This window comes from Protopterus annectens, chromosome 2.part2 (assembly GCF_019279795.1).
Source record: "Protopterus annectens isolate FY-2018-M chromosome 2.part2, PAN1.0, whole genome shotgun sequence".
Classification (NCBI taxonomy): Eukaryota; Metazoa; Chordata; order Ceratodontiformes; family Protopteridae; genus Protopterus; species Protopterus annectens.
The window spans coordinates 410698357-410720267 of record NC_056730.1 but is presented as its reverse complement, the minus strand read 5'-3'; the positions used below and the strand labels follow the sequence as shown (position 1 = coordinate 410720267).

Here is a 21911-nt window from a genome sequence, read left to right as displayed (position 1 = left end):
GGCTGAGGGATAATGCATTTTGCCCTTTTGGCCCTTCATTGTAGTTTGCTAAACAGGAGAAGGCCCAGGACCGAGCCCTATGGGACTCCACTCATGACTGGTCAACAGTCTGACTTGGAATCCGCAACTTTCACTCTGTGGGTCCTGTCTGTGAGCCAATTTGCAACCTACCTAGTTATGTAAGGATTGATGGCTAGTTTGGTGAGTTTCTCAGTGATACCTGAGTGGGGAATGGTATCAAAGGCCTTGGGCAGGTCGAGGTAGGCTGTATGTACTGCCTTGCCCTCATCCACAGCCTTGGTAACTGCCTTGAAGAAGTCAGCCAGGTTCAACAGGCAGGATCTCCCCTTGACAAAGCCAAACTGTTTTGTGTCAAGACTTTGGAGATTGCCTATATCTTTGTTAAGCAGGTCCATTTTGATGCGCTCCATAGCTTTGCATACCAGACTCGTCAGGCTAATGAGGCAATAGTTCCCAGGGTCTGTAGTTGCTCCCCCTTTATGAAGCCAGATGACTGTAGCAGTGCGCTATTAGTTAGGGACATAGGCTGAGGTAAGGCTGTGATTGAACAGGGCACACAGATGTATTGCCAGTTTGTTTTGTAGCTCATGTAGGACTCAGCCAGGGATATCAGGTCCCATGGATGCTGTATTCTTGGCTTTGGACAATGCAACTTTTACCTGTGCTGCAGAAATGGTGGGTACCAGGCTTTCTTCTGGTATTGTGATAGGGCCTTTGGGGGAGAGGGGAAAAGTTGGCACTGAATCTGTTAGCCAGTATGTTGGCTCAGTATAGGAGGTGCCACTGCGCAATAACTCAGAGCAAATCTGGGTACTGCCTTGGAGGTTTTTGATATAGCTATAGAAGGCTTTGTGGTTTTGGTGTCCGACGGAATTCTACCGTCATAGCTGGCTATGGAGGATTTGATAAGGGATCTCAGTTTTTTGTTGAGACTGATAAGGGAGGATGTTATGTAGTCCAGTCTCACCTACATTCTTACCCCTGGGTTTGGAGCCGAATGTCGGCTCCGACTTGGCCATAATTTTAGCTCAGTCTTCCTATTGGCTGGCTAAGATGGTATCCCATGCTGCACTGCTCTCTATCCCAGATGTCGTTTGCCGCTCGTAGCTCATACATGGTCTCGCTCTTGGCTGTGGCTAAGTACCTTTTTCTTCTTATCAGAGAATTTTTTGCAAAAAAGCTGTTTTCATAGCTATTCTGTGTGTTCTTGACTGTGTTGTTGGAAAAGCTGTGTTTTCTTTTATAGTGTATTCTTGTGGTATCCCACTAGCTGTTTCCAACGGGCTAGGCCCGTTTCAATTAGAGGACCTAGTCTGTCCCCTTGCTTTCCTTGTGTGCTATCGCCTTTCCTTGGACTAAAACGGTTTAAATTAGGGGAATTAGTCCTTCCCCTTTTGTACTTGTGTCTAAGGACCGTTTGAGTTAGATGTCTTTGTGGTGTTTGTTGTGTGTCTTTTTCCCGCGCTTGTGGTGGTTTGACCGTTGGTCTATTTTTGAGTCAATTACTTGCTGTTTGTGGTTATTTATGTCCAAAGATATTAAGGAGCATAAGTCCTCGGGCTTCAAGAAGTGCTCCAAGTGCAGCTATAAGATGTCCATCACTGATGGACACTCTATTTGTGTGTGTAATGTCTGGGAGTGATTCATCTCCAGGAATCGTGTAGTTTTTGTCATGCCTTTAGCCCACGTGTTCTTCAGGAAGGGAAGAACAAATTGATTTTGAAGGGACTTCTGAAACCCTCCTTCGAGGAGGGTCTGGAGAGTGCTTCCAGCTCTAAGGCAAAATCTTCCAAGGCAAAAAAGCAATCCCCGGCTCCATCAGTATCATCGGAGCCGCCGGAGAAAATAGCAAAATCTTCAACATCCTCGGCTCCATTGTCCTTGGGGCTGCAGGAAGTGTCAGTGGTTATGGAGCCTGCTTCAGCTCCAATTTTCCTGGAACCTGTTTGGAGCTGGTCGCCTAGCATTAGGCCGGTATCTCCTTCTCACAGGTCTCCTTCAGAGAGGAGGTCTCGATCTCCTTCCCTATCCTCCAGGACCTTATCAGATGTGGACGTCGATAGAGTGGTGCAGAGACTTCTTCAGTCACCGGTACTGGCTAAATTATTTTCGGCTCTGATGCAGTCGGCTCCGGAGCCGGTCCCTCAACCTACATTGATACTTCCTCCTCTGAGCACATGTCTGCTTTCGGAGCTGGAGTGCTCGGCTCTGTGTGATGTCCCTAGGTCGGTTCCGACAGCCCCTCCTGGCTTAACAGTTCCGACGTCGGCTCCGACCCTGTCTGTGCCGTCCACGGGGTTCAGGACTCAGGATTCATCGGTCGGACCAGAGGGAGAGGCTTCGGGACACCTCTTGGCTCCTAGTCTCCCTCTCCGTGCTTCGACGTGGGGAAGCTTGACTCCTGTATCTGCTTCGGAGGCTGGTCGTTCTTCGGATCTGGGAGGACCAGCCTTCGAGGCCATGCGGAGCGCACTGGCCAGGTCGTCAGTGGCATCATACGGGTCGGTCACTCTGTCCCCTACACTGGTCAGATCTCTGATCGCCATCTATCTCTGGACAGCGGAGCCCCAAGGCCTCAGGGTACCCCCACGAGTGGTCTCCATTTTTCTGAGGTCCCCTCAGAGTTTTTGCCTGAGGAGCCACCCAGAAAGAAAACGTGTAAGAGGAAGCACATAGATTCCCAGAATGAGTCTCTCACGTCAGGCACCGACCTCGAGGAATCGGAGGGATCCCCTAAGTCATCCTCTGAGGATGTTTCTTTCTCTGACATCCTAGAGATTTTGAAGCAAAGAGGTGACTGGCCATCCAAAGCCCCCTCCAAAGAGGAGTCTGTCTTCCTGAAGGCCTTTGGTGCTCAGCCCTCCGCCTCCTGGGTATCTCCACCCTTCGACGAGCTTCTGGATTTGGTTTGTCGAAGGGTGTGGGAAACCCCTGACTCTGTGGAACCAGTCCCCAGGAGACCCAATAAATCTTTGTCTGCCCCTTCTGATAAGGAATTTCTATCCAAGGGAGTCCCTGTGGATGCCATGGTGGTGGCAGCTGCCACCCAAAAGGAATTAGCTGAGACTTCTTCCACCGTCCATCCTCCTAACAAAGAGTCTAGGGTTATGGACCAGTACGGGAAGCATACGTTTTCTTCAGCGACCTTTACCTTGCGGTTACTGAATTACTTATCGCACTTTTTACACGGCTTCAGAGAGATCTCTTAAAGGAGTTTGGAGATACTCTCACGGGTAACGTTTCTGAGACGGTGGCACAGAAGGTCAGCGCTCAGCTGTCTACCCTCAATTCTATCGTGAACTCCTCCATGAGGCTGATCTCCTACGCAGCTGAGGGAGTGAGTAGGGCAGCAAGTTCAGGAGTTGCTCTTAGGAGGCAGGCCTGGATGCGCCTTTGTCATTTCGCAGAGGCCTTCAAGTCTTCATTCACCGACACCCCGTTTGATGGTTCCTCTTTGATGTTGATCGTGTTTCACTGTTGCAGTCATTACTCTTGGGTTATCCTGCTGGCAGGCAACCTGCAGTCGGCCAGATTTCCAAAGTCTACGTCCGGCGTCGGTGCGCCATGGGTATAAAAGATGCAGCCAACGCCATTTTCTTCAGTCTTTCTTGCCGCGCGGTGCCCGAAGCAAAAGCAGTTTGCAAGTGCCGGTCGGCCCACTCCTGAGATTTTCTCAGACTAATTTCAGATCCGAAGTCTTCATTAAAGCTAAGTACCCCGTTGGGGAAACTTTTTTCTTGCTCCAGATCAATGTCAGAAAAAGTTAACAATTGTATTTCTTGTGGGAAGCAAATACCTCATAAGGATTTTCATTCTTACTGTATTCCTTGCCTAGGCCCGGATCATAACGTTGCTAGCTGTCGGTTTTGTGCTAGATTCAACAAATGCACTATTAAGCATTGGTTTGATTTTGTTTATCATTACTTTGGCCGAAAATTCAATTACATAATGCCGTTGGAACAGCCGATGACTGGAGTTGCTAAAAAACGCAAGGAAAAAAGAGAACAGGCATCCGATATCCAAAACCGGCGAGGCTTCCGCTAAGCCAGTCGCCGGTTCGCAGGTTCTCAGTGAGGCGCTTCCGCAGCCCCTGACGCCCGCTACCTCAGAGCCACAGGCCGCTGACTACTCCCACGTGGAGCCAGCTAGGCCTCTGGATACTCACGGTATTGGACACTCTGAAATCATTCCCTCAGATGGGTCTGGAGCCGCTGAGCAGGCATCGGCTTCTGAGGGTGTTTTCAGACCTACACAGCTTTATGTAAAGCCTACTTCAGCTTCAAAAGCAAAGATAAAAGCAGCTTTAAAGACAAAGAAACAAGTACAGCATTCTCCAGAACAGACTTCCATGCCTAAGAAACAGATGCTCAAAATTGCCGAAGACCTTATTACCTTGATCAGGGGTTCCCATCCCACTCCTGACAAGAGGCCTAGGCAAGAGACAGACTATGACTCTTCAGATCAGGTTTCTATTTCCTCTGACTCCTCTTCTGTACAGGAATACTCTCTTCCTCCCTATGAGGATTCTGATGCTGAAGAATCCTTTCCTTCAGCCTCTCCTCCTGAGGATTATTCTTTTGGGGAAACCCTGCATACCATGAGGGAGCACTTCCACTGGGTGAGCCAAGATTACTCAGAATGAAAGAAAAGGCTTAGAGATTTTCTTTTACTTCCTCAGCACAGGCCTCTTGCTATTCCCCCTGTGCTAGACATTGTAGATGATGTATTTTCAGAGTCCGGCCTTTCTCCAGACTCCTTGCCTCCAGCTCCTGTTAAACCAGACAGATACTACAGGGTTCCAAATTCACATAATTTTCTTTTAAAAACCCTGCTGCTGACCCAGAAACTATTTCTCGGGGTCCCAAGGGGGTTAAGGCCGCTACTGCAAAAAACCCTATCCCTTCTGACAGGGATTCAAGGACACTAGACAGATGGGGGAAAAAGGTTTACACTTCTGCTACTTTGGCTGTGAGGGCTTTAAATTGTCAATTTCATGTGATTAAATATCAGCAATACTTAATGTCACTGTTAAAACAGAAAATGTTGGCTAATTCTGATTGTGCAGAAAATAAGGAAATGCAGGATTTATTGCATGCAACTGAACAAGTGGGAAAGCATACATTGCAATGTGGTTTTGATTCTCTGGAGGCCTCCTGCAGGGCCGCAGTTACGGGTTCTGTCATTAGGAGACATGCTTGGATAAAGGAACAAAATCTACCTGATCATGTTGAAGCAAAATTATTAGATGCTCCATTACAGCATGATACTTTATTTAGTGTTAAAGCAGAGGAGGTTTTGAAGAAAATGGAGGACAAAGCAAAATCTATGCAAACAGTAAAGGATTTCTTACAGGTTCAGCTACCAAGATTTAGCAGGAACTGGCCTACAAAGAATTGGTCCTTTCCAGTGTCGGACAGGCCACAAAGAGGCAGATCCCAGCCCTGGGCTCATACAGGCCTAAACAGTGGGGCGCTTCTACCTCCAAAAGTGGAGAAGATGAAGCACAGCCATACAGGAAACGGTCCCAATGACTTGCCTCTACCAGCACCAAGCACTTATCTTCTTGCAGCCCCCTTAGGGGGAAAACTAGCACTTTTCTCTCAAAATTGGCACATGATCACCCAGGACAAATGGGTATTGAATATAGTGTCCCAGGGCTACAGGTTCCTCTTTCACACCCTGCCAAAGGCAAAAGGTATGCCAAACCTGCCACACAGTCAGTGGGCAGTAGCACAAAAACAAGTTTCGTCCCTTATGAACATGAGGGCCATTCAGCAAGTACCACAGCAAGAGCAGGGACAAGGATTTTACTTGAGACTTTTCTTGGTACCCAGAAAGGACAAAACCTGGAGACCAATACTGGACCTGTCTTTTCTAAACACATTTCTGGACGTTCCAAAATTCAGAATGTTAACTCTGCAGCAGCTTCTGCCCATGCTGGGCAAGAAGGCTTGGCTTGTAACTTTGGACCTAAAAGAGGCATACCTGCATATCCCAATCAGATTCATAGCTGGCTCAATGCCCTACCAATTCTCTGCACTGCCCTTTGGCTTATCTCCTGCTCCCAGGGTCTTCACAAAATGGCTGGCACCAGTAATTGCATTTTGCAGACAAAGAGGAATTCAAATATATCCTTACTTAGACGACTGCCTTATACAAGCAGAGAACAAGGACACTCTACTAAAGCATCTGGCATTCATAAAAAGAGTATTAATTTGCCTAGGGTACACAGTAATCGAAAAGAAATCAAAACTAGTACCCTCTCAAGAGATAATATTCCTGGCTGCAAGCTTAAACACAACTGCCCAGATGGCTTATCTCATGCCAGACAAAGGCAACTGCATATGAGGAAACTTCAATGGTACCTAAAAAGTGTCTGGACTCAACATTGTCAAAGCCTTGGAAGTGTTAATTACCCTCATTCCTTGCCTGCAATAGGAATTTAAATGGTGGGCCCATGCCTGTCACCTCAACAAGGGACAGCCATTCACTCTACCCACAGCCGGGCAGTCTATAACAACAGATGCTTCGGATTATGCCTGGGGAGCACACATGGCAGGAAAATGTATTCAGGGCACACGGCCCACAAACCACTTGCATCTACATATCAATCAAAACGAGATGCTAGCTGTTCAAAATGACCTGACAGCTTTCAAGGATCTACTCCATCCAGGACAACTACTGATGACGGACAATACCACAGTCATGTGGTACATGAACAAGCAGGGAGGCACACATTCCTACCCCCTCTGCAGACAAGCCATGACTTTGTGGGACACAGCATTGACTTATCAAGTACACCTGCAAGCACAATTCCTGCCAGGAAAGAACTATACTCTGGCAGACGAACTAAGCAGAAACCTCACGGATCCCCACGAGTGGCAACTGGATCCACAAGTCTTCAGCATGATAATAAAGGAATGGGGATGCCCAGACATAGGTCTATTTGCCTCCCCTCACAACTGCCAACTACAGAAATTCTGCACAAGGACTTATCACAAGCAAGCATGGAAAGTGGATGCTCTGTCATTCAGCTGGAAAATTCTAACAGTATATGCCTTTCCTCCTCTGCCTCTCCTCCCCAAGGTGCTCCTAAAGGTCAGACAAGAGAAGCCAAGAATGATTCTGATTGCCCCAGACTGGCCACGCCAGCACTGGTACCCAATCCTAAAAAGTTTGTCTCAAGGCCCAGCCTGGACATTGCCTCTAATTCCTCACTTACTGACCCAGCGAAACAATCAGATTCTGCGCAGCCAACTCAGGATCCTAAATTTGGCAGCATGGCGGATAATGTAACCATTCAAAACACAACTCTCTCTAAAGCAGTGATGGATGTTATTTTGGAGGCCAGGAGGCCCAGTACCAGAAACTCTTATGCAGAAAAATGGAAAAGATTCTGTGCTTGGAATCATGCACAAGGAATTGTCACATATGTGCCAAATATCCCTCAGATTTTACAATACCTAACTGAGATGCTGGACAAAGGCCTGTCCTTTTCATCAATTAAAATTCATGCTTCTGCCATTTCAGCTTATTACAATACGGAACCTCCTATTTTTTTCCCATCCTTTGCTAAGGCAGTACCTCAGAGGGGGCCAAAAACATAAGCCCTCCAAGGAGAGCCCCAGTACCTGCATGGGACCTCAATTATGTCTTGGAAAAACTCACACTGCCGCCCTTTGAGCCAGCCAGTACAGCTGGTATAAAGTTTTTATCTTGGAAAACAGCTCTGCTCCTAGCAATAACCTCTGCAAGACGAGTTTCAGAGATACAGGCACTCATGACTGTGGAACCTTTCATCATTTTCCATCCAGACAGGGTTTCTCTAAGGACAAACCCGACATTTATGCCTAAGGTAGTGTCCAGTGTGGCCCTTAACCAAACCATTCATTTGCCTACCTTTTATCCAAACCCACAGAATAAGGGTGAGGGACTTCTGCATTCCTTGGCCATGCACAGACAACTACGCTTCTACTTGGACAGAACTAAAGCTTACAGAAAAACTGAGCAACTTTTAGTGGCAAATGCTGCAGGATCTCAAGGAAAGCCTATCTCAAAACAGACTATTTCAAAATGGATAGGCCACTGCATTCGTTTCTGCTACTCACAACATGGCAAATCAGTGCCCAAGGGCATTAGGCCTCATTCTACCAGGCCAGCAGCCTTTCTCAGAGGAGTACCAACCAAAGACATTTTAGAGGCTGCAACTTGGAGTTCAGTGCACACTTTTACAAAGCACTACCATTTACCTCTCTACTCTAAATCCAGAGCAGGCTTCGCCACTGCAGTTCTGCAAGGCCTTATAGCCTCTCCTAATCCTATTTAGGCCCAGCCACCCAACCTCAGCTTTGGGATTCAACCCAAGAGTAATGACTGCAACAGTGAAACACTATGAACATAGTACAGTTGTGTACCTACCATAAATGTAGATGTTCGAGTGTATTCACTGTTGCAGTCAAACCACCACCATCCCCTTTTCTTTGCTAGGACTTACCTATACTTCTCTATCTTATACAACCTATGTGGTGTATTTGCTTGTAGATGAAGGAAATGTTTATTTTACTGCATGCATAATTATTGGCATATTTTTTTGGCCTACCATTGTGGGGACACCTGACATCTGGGGCAAGAAAAATGAAAGAAAATGGCGTCGGCTGCGTCTTTTATACCCCTGGCGCACTGACGTCAGGGAAGAGGCGACAGCAACCGACGCCGGACCTAGACTTTGGAATTCTGGCCGACTGCGGGTAGCCGGCCAGCAGGATAACCCAAAAGTAATGACTGCAACAGTGAATACACTCGAACTTCTACATTTATGGTAGGTACACAACTGTACTTTCAGAACCAAGGTGAAAGACACTCTCACCAGGTGCAAGCAAGAGGGAAAAACTCTGTCTGCCGTAGGAGTCCATTTTTCCTTTCCCTCTAGGCCGTATCCCAAGGCCCAGAGGGGTGGAAAAATGTGGTTCAAGAAATCACAGAGGTTTTTTCCCGGTGCACAAGGTGAGCTCCCCCCTAGAGGCAGGGGAGGAGGTGGTTATTTAGGAAGTCGCCGCTCTAGGGGCAGAGGAGGCCCTCAACTCTGGAGACCGCGATTCCTTTTGTGGTTCTCCCTACCATCACTCCTGATGGGAGGCCCGACTGCGTTTCCGGAGCCAGTCGGGGGTCGAATCTCATTATACCCGGAGGCCTGGCAAGATATCACCCAGGACCAATGTGCTCTGTGAATAATTTCCGGAGAATAAGTCATTCCCTTCTCATCAAATCCCCCTCCTATCAAGCGAATCCCAGATGTTCCACCCAGTCAAAGGGATTCCGCAGCTTCAGAAGTTTCAAAGCTGCTAGAAAAAGGAGCCATCCACCATGTCCCCTCAGACCAGTTTGGATTAGGGACTTACTCCAGATTATTTTTGGTGCCGAAAAGGACACGGGACCTGAGACCCATTTTGGATCTCGGCCGATTGAACACCCGTGTGCAAAAGTCCAAGTTCCGAATGGTCACGTTCTAGTCTATTCTCCCATTGTTGGGAAAAGAAGTGTGGATGTGCTCCATCGACCTCAAGGGTGCTTACTACCACATAAAGATGGACAGGGCATCTAGAAGTCACCTACACTTCTGGCTGGGAGCCAGTCACTTTCAGTTTTGAGCCCTGCCCTTTGGTCTCACCACAGCCCCCAGTGTATTTACCAAATGCATGGCATTGGTGACTGCTCACTTGAGACGTCAGGGATTCCAAGTGTTTCCATACCTGGATGACTGGCTCCTTACTGCCACCACCAGGCATCTGCTACTTCAGACCAGAGATGCTACAATCAACCCATGTCAACAGTTGGGCATCACCTTGAACTGGGAAAAATCTGCCTTGTTGCCCTCGCAGCGTGTCAATTTTATAGGCACCGTATTAGACACCGTCCTCATGCGGGCGTTACTACAACAGGAAAGAGTCAGAGTCCTACAACAACAGGTTTACGCCTTGCTCCCTCTGAGAAGAGTGAAGGCAAGATTGGCCCTCCAATTGTTGGGGACGATGGCTGCTACAATTATGTTAGTCCCCCTGGCAAGGCTACATATGAGGCTCCTTCTGTGGCTACTCTTTACCCAGTGGTCTCTTCAACGTCTTCCACTTTTTCACCCTAGTCTACTCACAGACAGGTGCAAACAGGACCTCAATTGGTGGCTTTGCACCGACAACCTCAGTGCGGGAAAGCCCTTCGTTCCTTCGCCTCCAGTTGCCATGGTGACCACAGATGCCTTCCAGATTGGGGGGGCATTATCTAGGCTGGACAGTCCAAGGCACGTGGCAAGAGCAAGAGATGCATCTGCATATCAATGTCCTGGGGATGAGAGCAGTGCTACTAGCATTGCAAGCACTTGAGAGTTTTTTTCCTCTCGGGACTGTTGCAATCCACTCAGACAATATGTCAGTGGTGTGGTATCTGAACAAACCGGGAGGAACCAAGTCATATCCCCTTTGCAGAGAGGCCATGCGAGTGTGGCAGTGGGCAGTGTCTCCCCAACATTTTCTGGTAGCAACACACATTCCGGGGAAGTTCAATGTGATCGCAGACAGGCTAAGCAGAGCTATTCTGATGCCTCACGAGTGGTCCCTGAACTGTCAAGTTGCGGAGCAGATTTTCCGCAGGTGGGGTCAGCCTTGCTATGACCTTTTTGCCAGCCCCCTCAATGCCAAATGCAGCAGCTACTTCACCCTTATTCCCCCTCAGGGGGAGTCACCCAGGGACGTTCTAGTCCACGATTGGCCCTCTGGTCTACTGTATGCCTTCCCTCTGGTTCCCTTGCTGTCAAAGGTTATTCAGAAAGCACAATCCTTGGGAAGCAAAATGATTCTGATTGCACCACACTGGCCTCATCAAATTTGGTTCCCCTTTCTCCATCCCTATCTCATGGACGCTCCTTGGATTCTTGACCCACAGCCAGACTTACGGACTCGCATGTCAGGGTAGCTCCATCCCTCTCTTCGGACCCTCCGGTTGACAGCCTGGCTACTCCACTTCCGTCATTAGTTAGGCTTCACCAATTTTCACTGGAGGTGGTTCATATTCTATCTTCCTCTCATAAGCCTTCAACCAGGAAGATTTATTACAGTAAATGGGAAGAGGTTTTCCATCTGGGCACATGCCAAAGAGATTGACCCTTACACAGCTCCAATCTCGTTAGTATTGGAGTTCCTTTCTATGCTTTTCAACCAGGGATCAGCTGCCGCAACCATTAAAGTCCAGTTGGCGGCGATTTCTACCTTTCATGTCGCAGACGAACCTAGCCTAATGGCACTTAGACTCTGTAAGGCTTTCCTGAAGGGCACTTTGTTGCTTTGTCCTCCTGTCTCTAAACCTGTTATGCCCTGGGACTTGAACTTTGTTCTACAGGGTCTTACATCACCCCCTTTGAGCCTGCAGCCACTTCTGATTTAAAATTCTTAACATGGAAGAGTGTCTTTTTGGTAGCCATCATGTCAGCCAGACGCGTTTCGGAGTTTCAGGCTTTATCAATCAAACCTCCGTATTTGATTTTTCATAAGGACAGGGTTTCTCTCAGACCAAATCCTTCCTTTCTTCCCAAAGTAGCTTCAGTTAGTAGCCTTAATCAATCCATTGAATTGCCAGTGTTTTTTCCTCAGTTCTCAAACAAGGCAGAATTCAAATTTCATCAGTTGGATGTGCACAGACAATTACAATTTTATTTGCACAGAACGAAGGACCTCAGAAAATCTGATCAGTTGTTTGTTTCATTTTCGGAAAACAGAATTGGGTCTCCTGTTTCCAAAGTCACGTTGTCCAGGTGGATTTCCAGTTGCATTTCTTTCATTTATACTTCAGGGGGAAGAGATTTACCATTTTGAGTGAAGGCCCACCTACCCAGTTTGTATCTACATCTACAGCTTTTCAGGCAAGATTGTCTATGGATTATATTTGTGCTGTGGCTACTTGGGCATCTCCTCACACCTTTGTTACTCATTACAAATTAGATGTGGTATCTAGAGGCAGGTCTTCCTTTGGTTCCACAGTACTCAGGAGTATTTTCCACTGAGCCTCCCAGGATTTAGGTGCTGGGGACGCTGTCCCACGGGTAAGAATGTAGGCGAGATTGGACTACATAACATCAAGAAGTTATGTACTCACCATAACGTTCGATGTATGTAGTCCATCTCGCCTCACATTCTTACTTACCCCCCCCCCCCACCTTCCCTCGTCCTGGAGGATCTGGAGGTTAAGCTTGGTTTCAGAGTTCCCTTCATTCTTGGTTTGTTCTTCTTTCCTTAGGTGGTGGTCTGCATGGAGAATGAGTGCTGGTGTTCTCAGCAAACTAGATCTGGGGATAGAGAGCAGTGCAGCATGGGATACCATCTTAGCCCAGCCAATAGAAAAACTTTGAGCTAAAAGTATGGCCGAGTCGGAGCCGACGTTCGGCTCCGAACCCCCGGGTAAGAATGTGAGGCGAGATGGACTACATTGAACGTTATGGTGAGTACATATCTTCTTGTTTTCCAGTCTTGTGACTTCATTTTTTTCTGAAACGGTTTCTTCTTTCTGTTGTAGAGTTTCATGGCTGGGGACCACCAGATTGGCTTCCTTTTTTGAAGGACAGCATTTTAGTTCTGTTTGGTATGGCAAGGTCTATGCTCGTAGAATGCATTGGTGTATGATTCGGCAGTCATGTAGCTATTTTCCACTGGCATGGGTGCCGAGAAGTTAGCCACCTCTGTTTAAAGGAGCCCAAAGTCACCTTTAGAGAAGTTTTTCAGGGTGGTCACCTTAGTGGGGGTTGTAGGTGAGATGGAGATTTCCATGGTGATCAGTTTGTGGTTGGATTTAACCAGGGAGGAATTGACTATAGGTGTGGAGCAGCGGCCTCCCAAGTTGGTGATAACCAGGTCGAGGATGTTGCTTCCTCTAGTGGGGGGTCAGAATGAGCTGGTCCAGGGCATTGGTATTGATAAATTCCAGAAAGCGTTGGGCCTGTACATTGGTACTTGAATAGTTTTTCCAGTTGATGGAAGGGTAGTTGAAGTCACCCAGTGTGAGAGTATTGGGTTGGACCTTGATAGATTCCAGGGTGGTTAGGAACTTGGAGCGAGAGTCTAGGGACATGTTTGGGGTTCTTTACCAGGCTATGACTTGTATCGCCGTCTTACCCAGTGTTGGTTGTACCTGAAGTATCTCAAATGCATTATGCTTGGCTACCAGTCTAGAGGTGTGCATATTCTTTAAGAATATGGAGACACCACTGCCTTTGTAGCTTCTGTGTGTATTCTGGGGCTAAAAGGTATGGAATGAGTTGTAGCCTGAGAGAGAAGGGGTGCTTTCTGCCTCTTTAAACCAGGTCTCCATTGCAGCACAGATGTTGACATTCTCCATTTTGAGGAGAGCTTCGAGTGAGTGCATCTTGAGATTTAGACTTCTAGTATTCAGATTGCATTTGCTTTTAGCTGTTACGGTGGAATTTTGATCTTTGGAACAATGTCTAAAAAAAGGCACTATAGGGTTGACAAGAGCCTTAGCCAGTACCTGGAATTCCAGGGATGACAGATGCAGGCTGTCTCTGGCAAAGCATCAAGGTCTGTTGATTATGTCGTCCCATGCAGACAGATACTGGATCCCCTTAGAATGACACCAGAAACTTAGCCAATTGTTGAAGTCAATAATTTTCTGCTCATACTGTGGTATCATTCTGGGTAACAGTAGAATACTAGGAAATACAAATAACGGCACACAAACTTGTAAACGAAAAAAGAACCAAGTCCAGCAAGCCAAAACTCCAACTGTATCAAAACGCAGTAAATCCAAGGCAATAAATCCAAAAGCAAGGGCTAAAAACGAACATTTATTTAAGCGCTTTTCGTCTGTTGAGTATACAAGACTTCTTCAGAAAACAGTGTTCTAATTAAAAGAACCACCATTTAAACCTTCAGCTGTTACAACTAAATCAGTTTTTAAAGGCACAGTAGGGTAAATCCCAAAAAAACAGAAAAACCACAAGTACTGAAAAGTCTACCTACACAAACCACAATGAAATACTCCACAATCCACTTTTACTAGATATTATACTTTAAATAATACTTTAAAAGTTCAATTTCATAAAAAAGTATATTTCTATATATATTAAAAAGTGTATATTCATACATAGAACGAAGTATAAAGGTAGAAATGAATATACAAGAAATTAATATATGTGTACAGGGCTTGTGAATAATAAAATGAAATTACATTATAAACTATACATTTTGTTCAAAAGTACTTTTATATTATTATTATTGTAAGGGCTTCAATAAATATATATATACATATGACTAGAACTAGGCCTAAAAGGTATATATGTATATAATAGTGTATATATAAATTCATATATATACACATATAAATCCACAAATTAAAGAAGTAAAAAAGTCCTATATTAGCTAACTTTTTGACTTAACAAATTAAAAATAATTTAATTTATTATATTATAATTACTATACAGTAGACAACTATTTTCTAAGAGTTCTAAGCCTGAGAATACTTGAAATAGAACAACTTTCATTTAAACCAGGTTTATGGCAAGCATTTAGTTTAACCTGCCACAGTAGTTCTAGTTCTTCAAGTTTCAGTTGTCTTGGGCCTCCTCTATAATCCATTTTCATGTCTTCTATAACAATAAACTTAAAACTATGCCCTGTGTTATTGCAGATATGCTTAGCTAGGGCATTATCTAGTTTTTGTTTATTAATAGCATACTGATGTTCATACAATCTATCTCGTAATCTACGCTCCGTTTTGCCCACATAATATGAAGGGCACATTTTACACATAGCTAAGTAAACTACAAAAGTAGAATTACAGTTGAACTTCCCTCTAATTTTGTAACGTATACCATTAATACTAAAAGAATTAGTCACTTCAACATACTTACAAAAGTTACAGTTTTCACATTTACTCATCCCTGGTCTACTGACATGAGGGGTACTAGCATGTTCTAAAAGAGATTTTAAATTATTTCCCTTTCTGAATGTAACCCTAGGTAAATCACCTAATTTACTATAAATAGATTCATTTATTTTAAATAAGTTCCAGTTTTTCTTAAGGATCTTAATACAAGACGAACTTTGTGGACTAAAGGTAGTTATAAAATTAACACTGTTGTCATAAGTTAGGTCACCATTTAAGTGGGGAAGTACAACTTGACTACAAGTTTCGTTACATAAATCCGATGTAGTTCTATCAGGAAGAATTGGTAAAAGGTGCTTGTTATTTCTCTTAGTACTAACTTCATTAATCAAGTTGTCTAAAAGATCTTCTGGGTACCCACGGACCAGGAACATACTCTTGAGCAAAGAACACTCAAGGAAGAAGTCAGTGTCCAACGTGGTCATTCTAGCGGCACCAGTTGGCCCTTGACCACTGACCTCTTTTGATGGAAAGGGTGGTTACTAGAGTAATGAAGAAAAGTGTTCGAATAGGTTGGTTTTCTATAAATTTTTGCTGTATAACAATTCAACCTATAATCTTTTACTAAGTTAATGTCCAAAAATGCAATGCAGTTGGTACTAAAAGTTGACGTAAATTGTAAGAACACTGTTGTAGTATTTAAGTAACTTACAAAGTCAGCACCAAGGGTTGCATCACCATTAAATAAGATGAAAATATCATCTAGGTAACGGGTATAAAAGACCAAATTGTCTCTAAAAGTATTATTAATAGAATTAAAAATGAACTGAGACTCCCAATAAGCCATTACACAATTAGCAATGCTAGCCCCACAAGGGGACCCCATTGCTACACCTATTTTTTGGTGGAAAAACGTGTCTTGGAATATCACAAAATTGTTACTTAATACTATATCAATAAGTTCCATAACCAAACTAACCTCACTATGAGGGGACCTGTATTTGTTAAGCAAAAGTCCAACCCATTCAATAGCTATTGTATGGGGTATACATGTTTACAGGTCCTTTACATCTATAGTGAGGAAGTTGGTATTAGTACTGAAACCAAAAGAATTAATCTTGTGTAGAAAAGACCAAGAGTCTTTACATATTTGGGCCTCCTGACATAAATACTTCTGAAGTAGAAAATCCACAAATTTAGCAACAGAATATGTAGGAGAACCTCTACTGTCCACTAAAGGTCTAAGTGGGGGGTTATTTAGGTCTTTATGTATCTTGGGAATTCCAAAGATACAAGGGAACCTAGGATACAAAGTTACTATATAATTATAAATGTCTTGTCCAATTCTGCCTTCGATATATAAATCTTCAATAAGGTTTTTAATCAATTTGTAAGCTTTATTTACTTCAGTTCGTGAGCTTACTTCATAAGTTGGAGTATTCAGTAACTTAAGCATCCGATCTTTATAATCAAAGTTGTCAAAAACAACTAAACCCCCACCTTTATCAGGCTTACAAAACCTTAAATTTTGTGTTTTTATATATTCAAGGAGCTCACGTTCATTTTTATTAGTATTATAGTGTATTTGCTGTCTATTTAAGTCATTAACCAAGTCACGTATATCAAATTCACATAGCTGTTCAAAAGTCTGCAAAATTGGCACTAAGGGAGGGTTAAAAGTACTAGGAGTATAAAAATTACTATTACCAGTACTTGTGCCCTCAGAGTTGTTGAAAATCAGTTTAAAATTCAATTTCCTAACAAAAAGTTTAATGTCTATAATAGTTTTAGCTAAATTTATAGACTGCGTAGGTACAAAAGTTAAACCTTTAGAAAGAAGCTCAACTAAATCAATACTAATGTTCACTGTAGAAAAATTGTAAACTGTAAAGTCCTTAGCGTGGTTCATAATAGTGACAGGGTATGGATGGACAATAATTTCATTCGTCTCAAGACCAGTAGTTGAATCTAAAGGTTCATCAAATAAACCAAGTACATCAGCAGAGTCAAATTCAACGTCAAAGTTAGTCTCAGTAACATTACAAAATTCCAAATACATTAAGTTTTCGGTTTGTTGTGTTTCTGTTGGTTGTTCCTCTGTTGGTAAACTGGCCGAAATGGTTGTTTCGGCTTGGCACCTAAATCCAGGCGTTTTGGAAAATTTTGTGACTGGTCATGATTACCATTGGTTTTCTGGTGGTTATTAGCACTACGCAGTCTATTACTCCAATTGGTGTTTCCCATATTCGATAGATGGTTATCATCTACATTTTGGTCGTTATTCTCAGGAAGGAAAGTCTCGCCAATACCAGACTGGTCATAAGAATGATACTCAGTGTTGTTACCACTAAAGGTACCAGACATAGATGTCATGTTAGGCTGGCCATTGAAATGACTGTCTGATGGCTGTTTTTTCCATACCTGGGCTTGATGTGGAGCTGGATAGGCTGACTTAGTGTTATACGCTTTACTGTCCCTTTCCAACTTTTTAGACTTGTTAAATTTCAGTTTAATCAAATACTGATCAATACTAGTGAAAATGCGACCATAGTCGTATTTATATCTATCGAAATCAAGGTCAGACTGAATACTACTGTCCAACGTTGTTAAGTGAGAGGACAAATCCTCTATCCATAAATTATAGTGTTTAATCATCAAATTCAGTAGGTCTAAACCTTGTTTATCAAACAAGTCCAATAGTTCCAGATGGAAAACAGAATTAGGTACTAATCCTGTTGGGTAAGAGTGCCGCCTTAAACCTTTTGGCACTATCCCACGGGAAATACATTCTTTAAAGTATGCAATCTCTAGTTGAAGTTTCCTTAATTTCACTAGATGTGCATCGAAAGATTTTAATTTTGAAGTAATGTCAGTATTGTTAAAGTTGTTACCTTCGGAATTATTCTGATCTTGTTGGTTATTTCGAGGTTCCTGGGAAAAAGTAAAACCATTGGTCAACCAAGAATTAAGTAAATTACCTTGTCCCTGGTTGAATCGCTCATGTTGAAAACCCATAGGAATTTGCTGTACAAGAATGTCTGATTCGACAATAACCGGAACTGGAGAACTGTTTGATTCCATTCGTGTACTAATAGGCACAACCGGTGGTGGATTTGCTGCATCGATAGAAACAGGAGACAATTCTGTACGCCCACCCGGTATAGTAGTACCGAAAGCTGTAGGATCAACATGGTACGCAGTGGTAGATTTAACATGTTGAAAAAGCTGTGTACTCGATGTATTCTTTTGCATACAGTCTGTAAAAACCAACCCAGTAGGTTTATTCTTTTGCGCACAATCTATCAAAACTGAACCATTAGAAGTGTCCTGTGTGGCCGAATCCAAGGGTTGTATAGAGCGGCCACAATGAACAGGTAAGAACACTGGTTGAGGTCTAGAACTGTTGCCATGTGTAAATTCAGTGTGCAAGACTTGTGCCGAAGCAGTTGAATTAGGAATACTGTTCGTAAAATTAGAACCAGGAAGTTTATCTAAAGGGGCCGAGTCAAAATCTGGTAAGTTACGGCCACTACAGACAGGTGGAGTAGCAGATTGGAGTGTAGGTGTTATTTGAGAATATAAATTATGTAACTTACTTTGATTCAAATCTATTTGGTCGAGTCTTTTAAAAATAGTATCCATTTTCACCAAGATATTATTGACAGCATTAAAAGAGTTCAATCCGGAATCTGAAGTATCCACTCCTGCTGCCAAATCCGAAGTAATTGGTTGCCCATCACTCGTTGGAAGTTTAAGGATTTCAGGTGTACTGTCAGGCTTAAACGGAGAAGAAACTGTGACTGAACCTGAAGCCATGAAAAACTAGGAAATACAAATAACGGCACACAAACTTGTAAACGAAAAAAGAACCAAGTCCAGCAAGCCAAAACTCCAACTGTATCAAAACGCAGTAAATCCAAGGCAATAAATCCAAAAGCAAGGGCTAAAAACGAACATTTATTTAAGCGCTTTTCGTCTGTTGAGTATACAAGACTTCTTCAGAAAACAGTGTTCTAATTAAAAGAACCACCATTTAAACCTTCAGCTGTTACAACTAAATCAGTTTTTAAAGGCACAGTAGGGTAAATCCCAAAAAAACAGAAAAACCACAAGTACTGAAAAGTCTACCTACACAAACCACAATGAAATACTCCACAATCCACTTTTACTAGATATTATACTTTAAATAATACTTTAAAAGTTCAATTTCATAAAAAAGTATATTTCTATATATATTAAAAAGTGTATATTCATACATAGAACGAAGTATAAAGGTAGAAATGAATATACAAGAAATTAATATATGTGTACAGGGCTTGTGAATAATAAAATGAAATTACATTATAAACTATACATTTTGTTCAAAAGTACTTTTATATTATTATTATTGTAAGGGCTTCAATAAATATATATATACATATGACTAGAACTAGGCCTAAAAGGTATATATGTATATAATAGTGTATATATAAATTCATATATATACACATATAAATCCACAAATTAAAGAAGTAAAAAAGTCCTATATTAGCTAACTTTTTGACTTAACAAATTAAAAATAATTTAATTTATTATATTATAATTACTATACAGTAGACAACTATTTTCTAAGAGTTCTAAGCCTGAGAATACTTGAAATAGAACAACTTTCATTTAAACCAGGTTTATGGCAAGCATTTAGTTTAACCTGCCACAGTAGTTCTAGTTCTTCAAGTTTCAGTTGTCTTGGGCCTCCTCTATAATCCATTTTCATGTCTTCTATAACAATAAACTTAAAACTATGCCCTGTGTTATTGCAGATATGCTTAGCTAGGGCATTATCTAGTTTTGTTTATTAATAGCATACTGATGTTCATACAATCTATCTAAGTAATCTACGCTCCGTTTTGCCCACATAATATGAAGGGCACATTTTACACATAGCTAAGTAAACTACAAAAGTAGAATTACAGTTGAACTTCCCTCTAATTTTGTAGCATTATACCATTAATACTAAAAGAATTAGTCACTTCAACATACTTACAAAAGTTACAGTTTTCACATTTACTCATCCCTGGTCTACTGACATGAGGGGTACTAGCATGTTCTAAAAGAGATTACCCTACTGTGCCTTTAAAAACTGATTTAGTTGTAACAGCTGAAGGTTTAAATGGTGGTTCTTTTAATTAGAACACTGTTTTCTGAAGAAGTCTTGTATACTCAACAGACGGCGGCTTAAATAAATGTTCGTTTTTAGCCCTTGCTTTTGGATTTATTGCCTTGGATTTACTGCGTTTTGATACAGTTGGAGTTTTGGCTTGCTGGACTTGGTTCTTTTTTCGTTAACAGTAGAATACTGCTCAGGGCTAGGGTCATACCTGCCTGGGCCATATAATCAGAGAGTTCCATCACATCTCTTTTCATTTAGTCCAGGGAGGTACGTCTCAGGTCATTTACACCCACATGGACAATGACTGAGTCATATTTGTACTTGTTGGAGTGACCTGAGTGCATGTGTTATGTGGTGGATCCTGGCACCTGATAGACAACTGACTGTCACCTTCTCCTTGTTCAGCTTAGTGAGTGGGACATCAGGTTGCCTTACAGTTGAGTCTACATTGGCCAAAGTGTTTTGCCTTAAGGGCATAGGTTGAGGGACACACTATGGTGTTGAGCTATGTGTTCTGGAGTTGGTGTTGTCTTGTGGTGGTCGTGTGTTTCTGTCTCTGGGGGTCTCTTTTGTTCAGGTAAATTTTTGAGGGCCTCCACGAAGGTGGTTGTACGGTTTGAGTTTCTATGTGTGGGGTGTAATGGTTGGTGTTTTGGAGGGCTGTGTGTTCTATGTAGTGAGTTGCAGGTGTTCACCTTATCCTCTTGACCAGCTAGTCCAGTCTTGGTTGGAGCGTGCACTGCTTCCAGTTTGGTGATGCAAGTGCATCTCTCACATGTTTGAGTGTTGGGAGGTAAGAGACGATGGTTGTCTGTGTACATTAGACAGTTGCCACACTGTCTCAGAATGCCCTAGTGCACCAGGTTAGCAGGCGAAAGCACAGAAAATTGCCCTACAATCATACCAGGAGGGGTAGTTATAACTAGTAAGTATTGGTGCTATTACTGCGTAGGGACAGCTAGTGCAGATAGCACCTAAGTGTGCCACAATAAATGCTACAAAAGCCTATTAAAGTGCTAGCCGATTAAGCTAATTGAAATGCAAGAAATAAAGGAACAAGCACGTTCTAAGGGAAAACTTGAAGAGCAGACTTTCTGGCACCGATAATAGTTTACCACAGCTGAGCGCCGCTGCACTGTGTGCAAACATGAGCTTTTAAACCAGAAAGTTGAAAGGGATGGAAAAACTGCCCAAACGGCCAATAAACTACAATTTCTGGAACAGAAACCACTCCTCTTGTGGTAGATACGCTACCTAGTGCTTACCACTCCCAGTGGCAAGCTAGAAGGCTTCCCTCCAACACAGAAAGGTATGGGGCTCAGAAACTTACAAAACAGTCCCGGACACATCAGATCTGTATCTGGACTAGACTAGTTACAGGAAAGGCGGGAAACGAGCTTGGAACTTTTTTTTTTTTTTTGCAGAAAAGCAGTTAAAACAGTAACAAAAGCACTTTAAATGCAGTACAAGCTAGCATACTTCAGTGTGTAGCAATATTAAGACAAATACAGTTTAAATGCAAATTAAAAAATGACAAAATAGAAGTGCAGAGAGCAGTAAATTATGAAAAAAATCAAAATGGAGGCACTTAGAGTATCTTTTTCTCCTTCCTGTTGCTCTTGTAGTCTGCAGGATGTCAAAACTGGATCCACTGAGCTTAAACAAGTGCAAAGCCATGCAAACATGGGTTTTTAAACCAGAAAGTTGAAAGGGATGGAAAAGGCAGGCCACTCTGTGCTCGTGACTCTCTCTAATGGGAAAACAATAAGGTGATAAGTCAGTCTGGTTGGGAATGCATTGTTCTTGGGACTCTTTCTTATCTTGGGGACACAGGGCTGCCACCCCACAGAACAAATTG

The 21911-nt window shown here is 43.0% G+C and overlaps 1 protein-coding gene across 1 annotated transcript in view; it reads right to left on the bottom strand.

Moving 5' to 3' along the window:
* Nucleotides 1-15389, bottom strand: part of LOC122795947 (transcription factor TFIIIB component B'' homolog) — a 586977-nt gene extending 571588 nt beyond the window's left edge. Inside the window, exon 1 of the mRNA XM_044064430.1 lies at nt 14767-15389. Within this exon, the coding sequence (XP_043920365.1) occupies nt 14767-15389 (623 nt within the window). The remainder of the gene's footprint in view (nt 1-14766) is intronic.
* Between the last annotated feature and the right edge of the window lie 6522 nt (nt 15390-21911).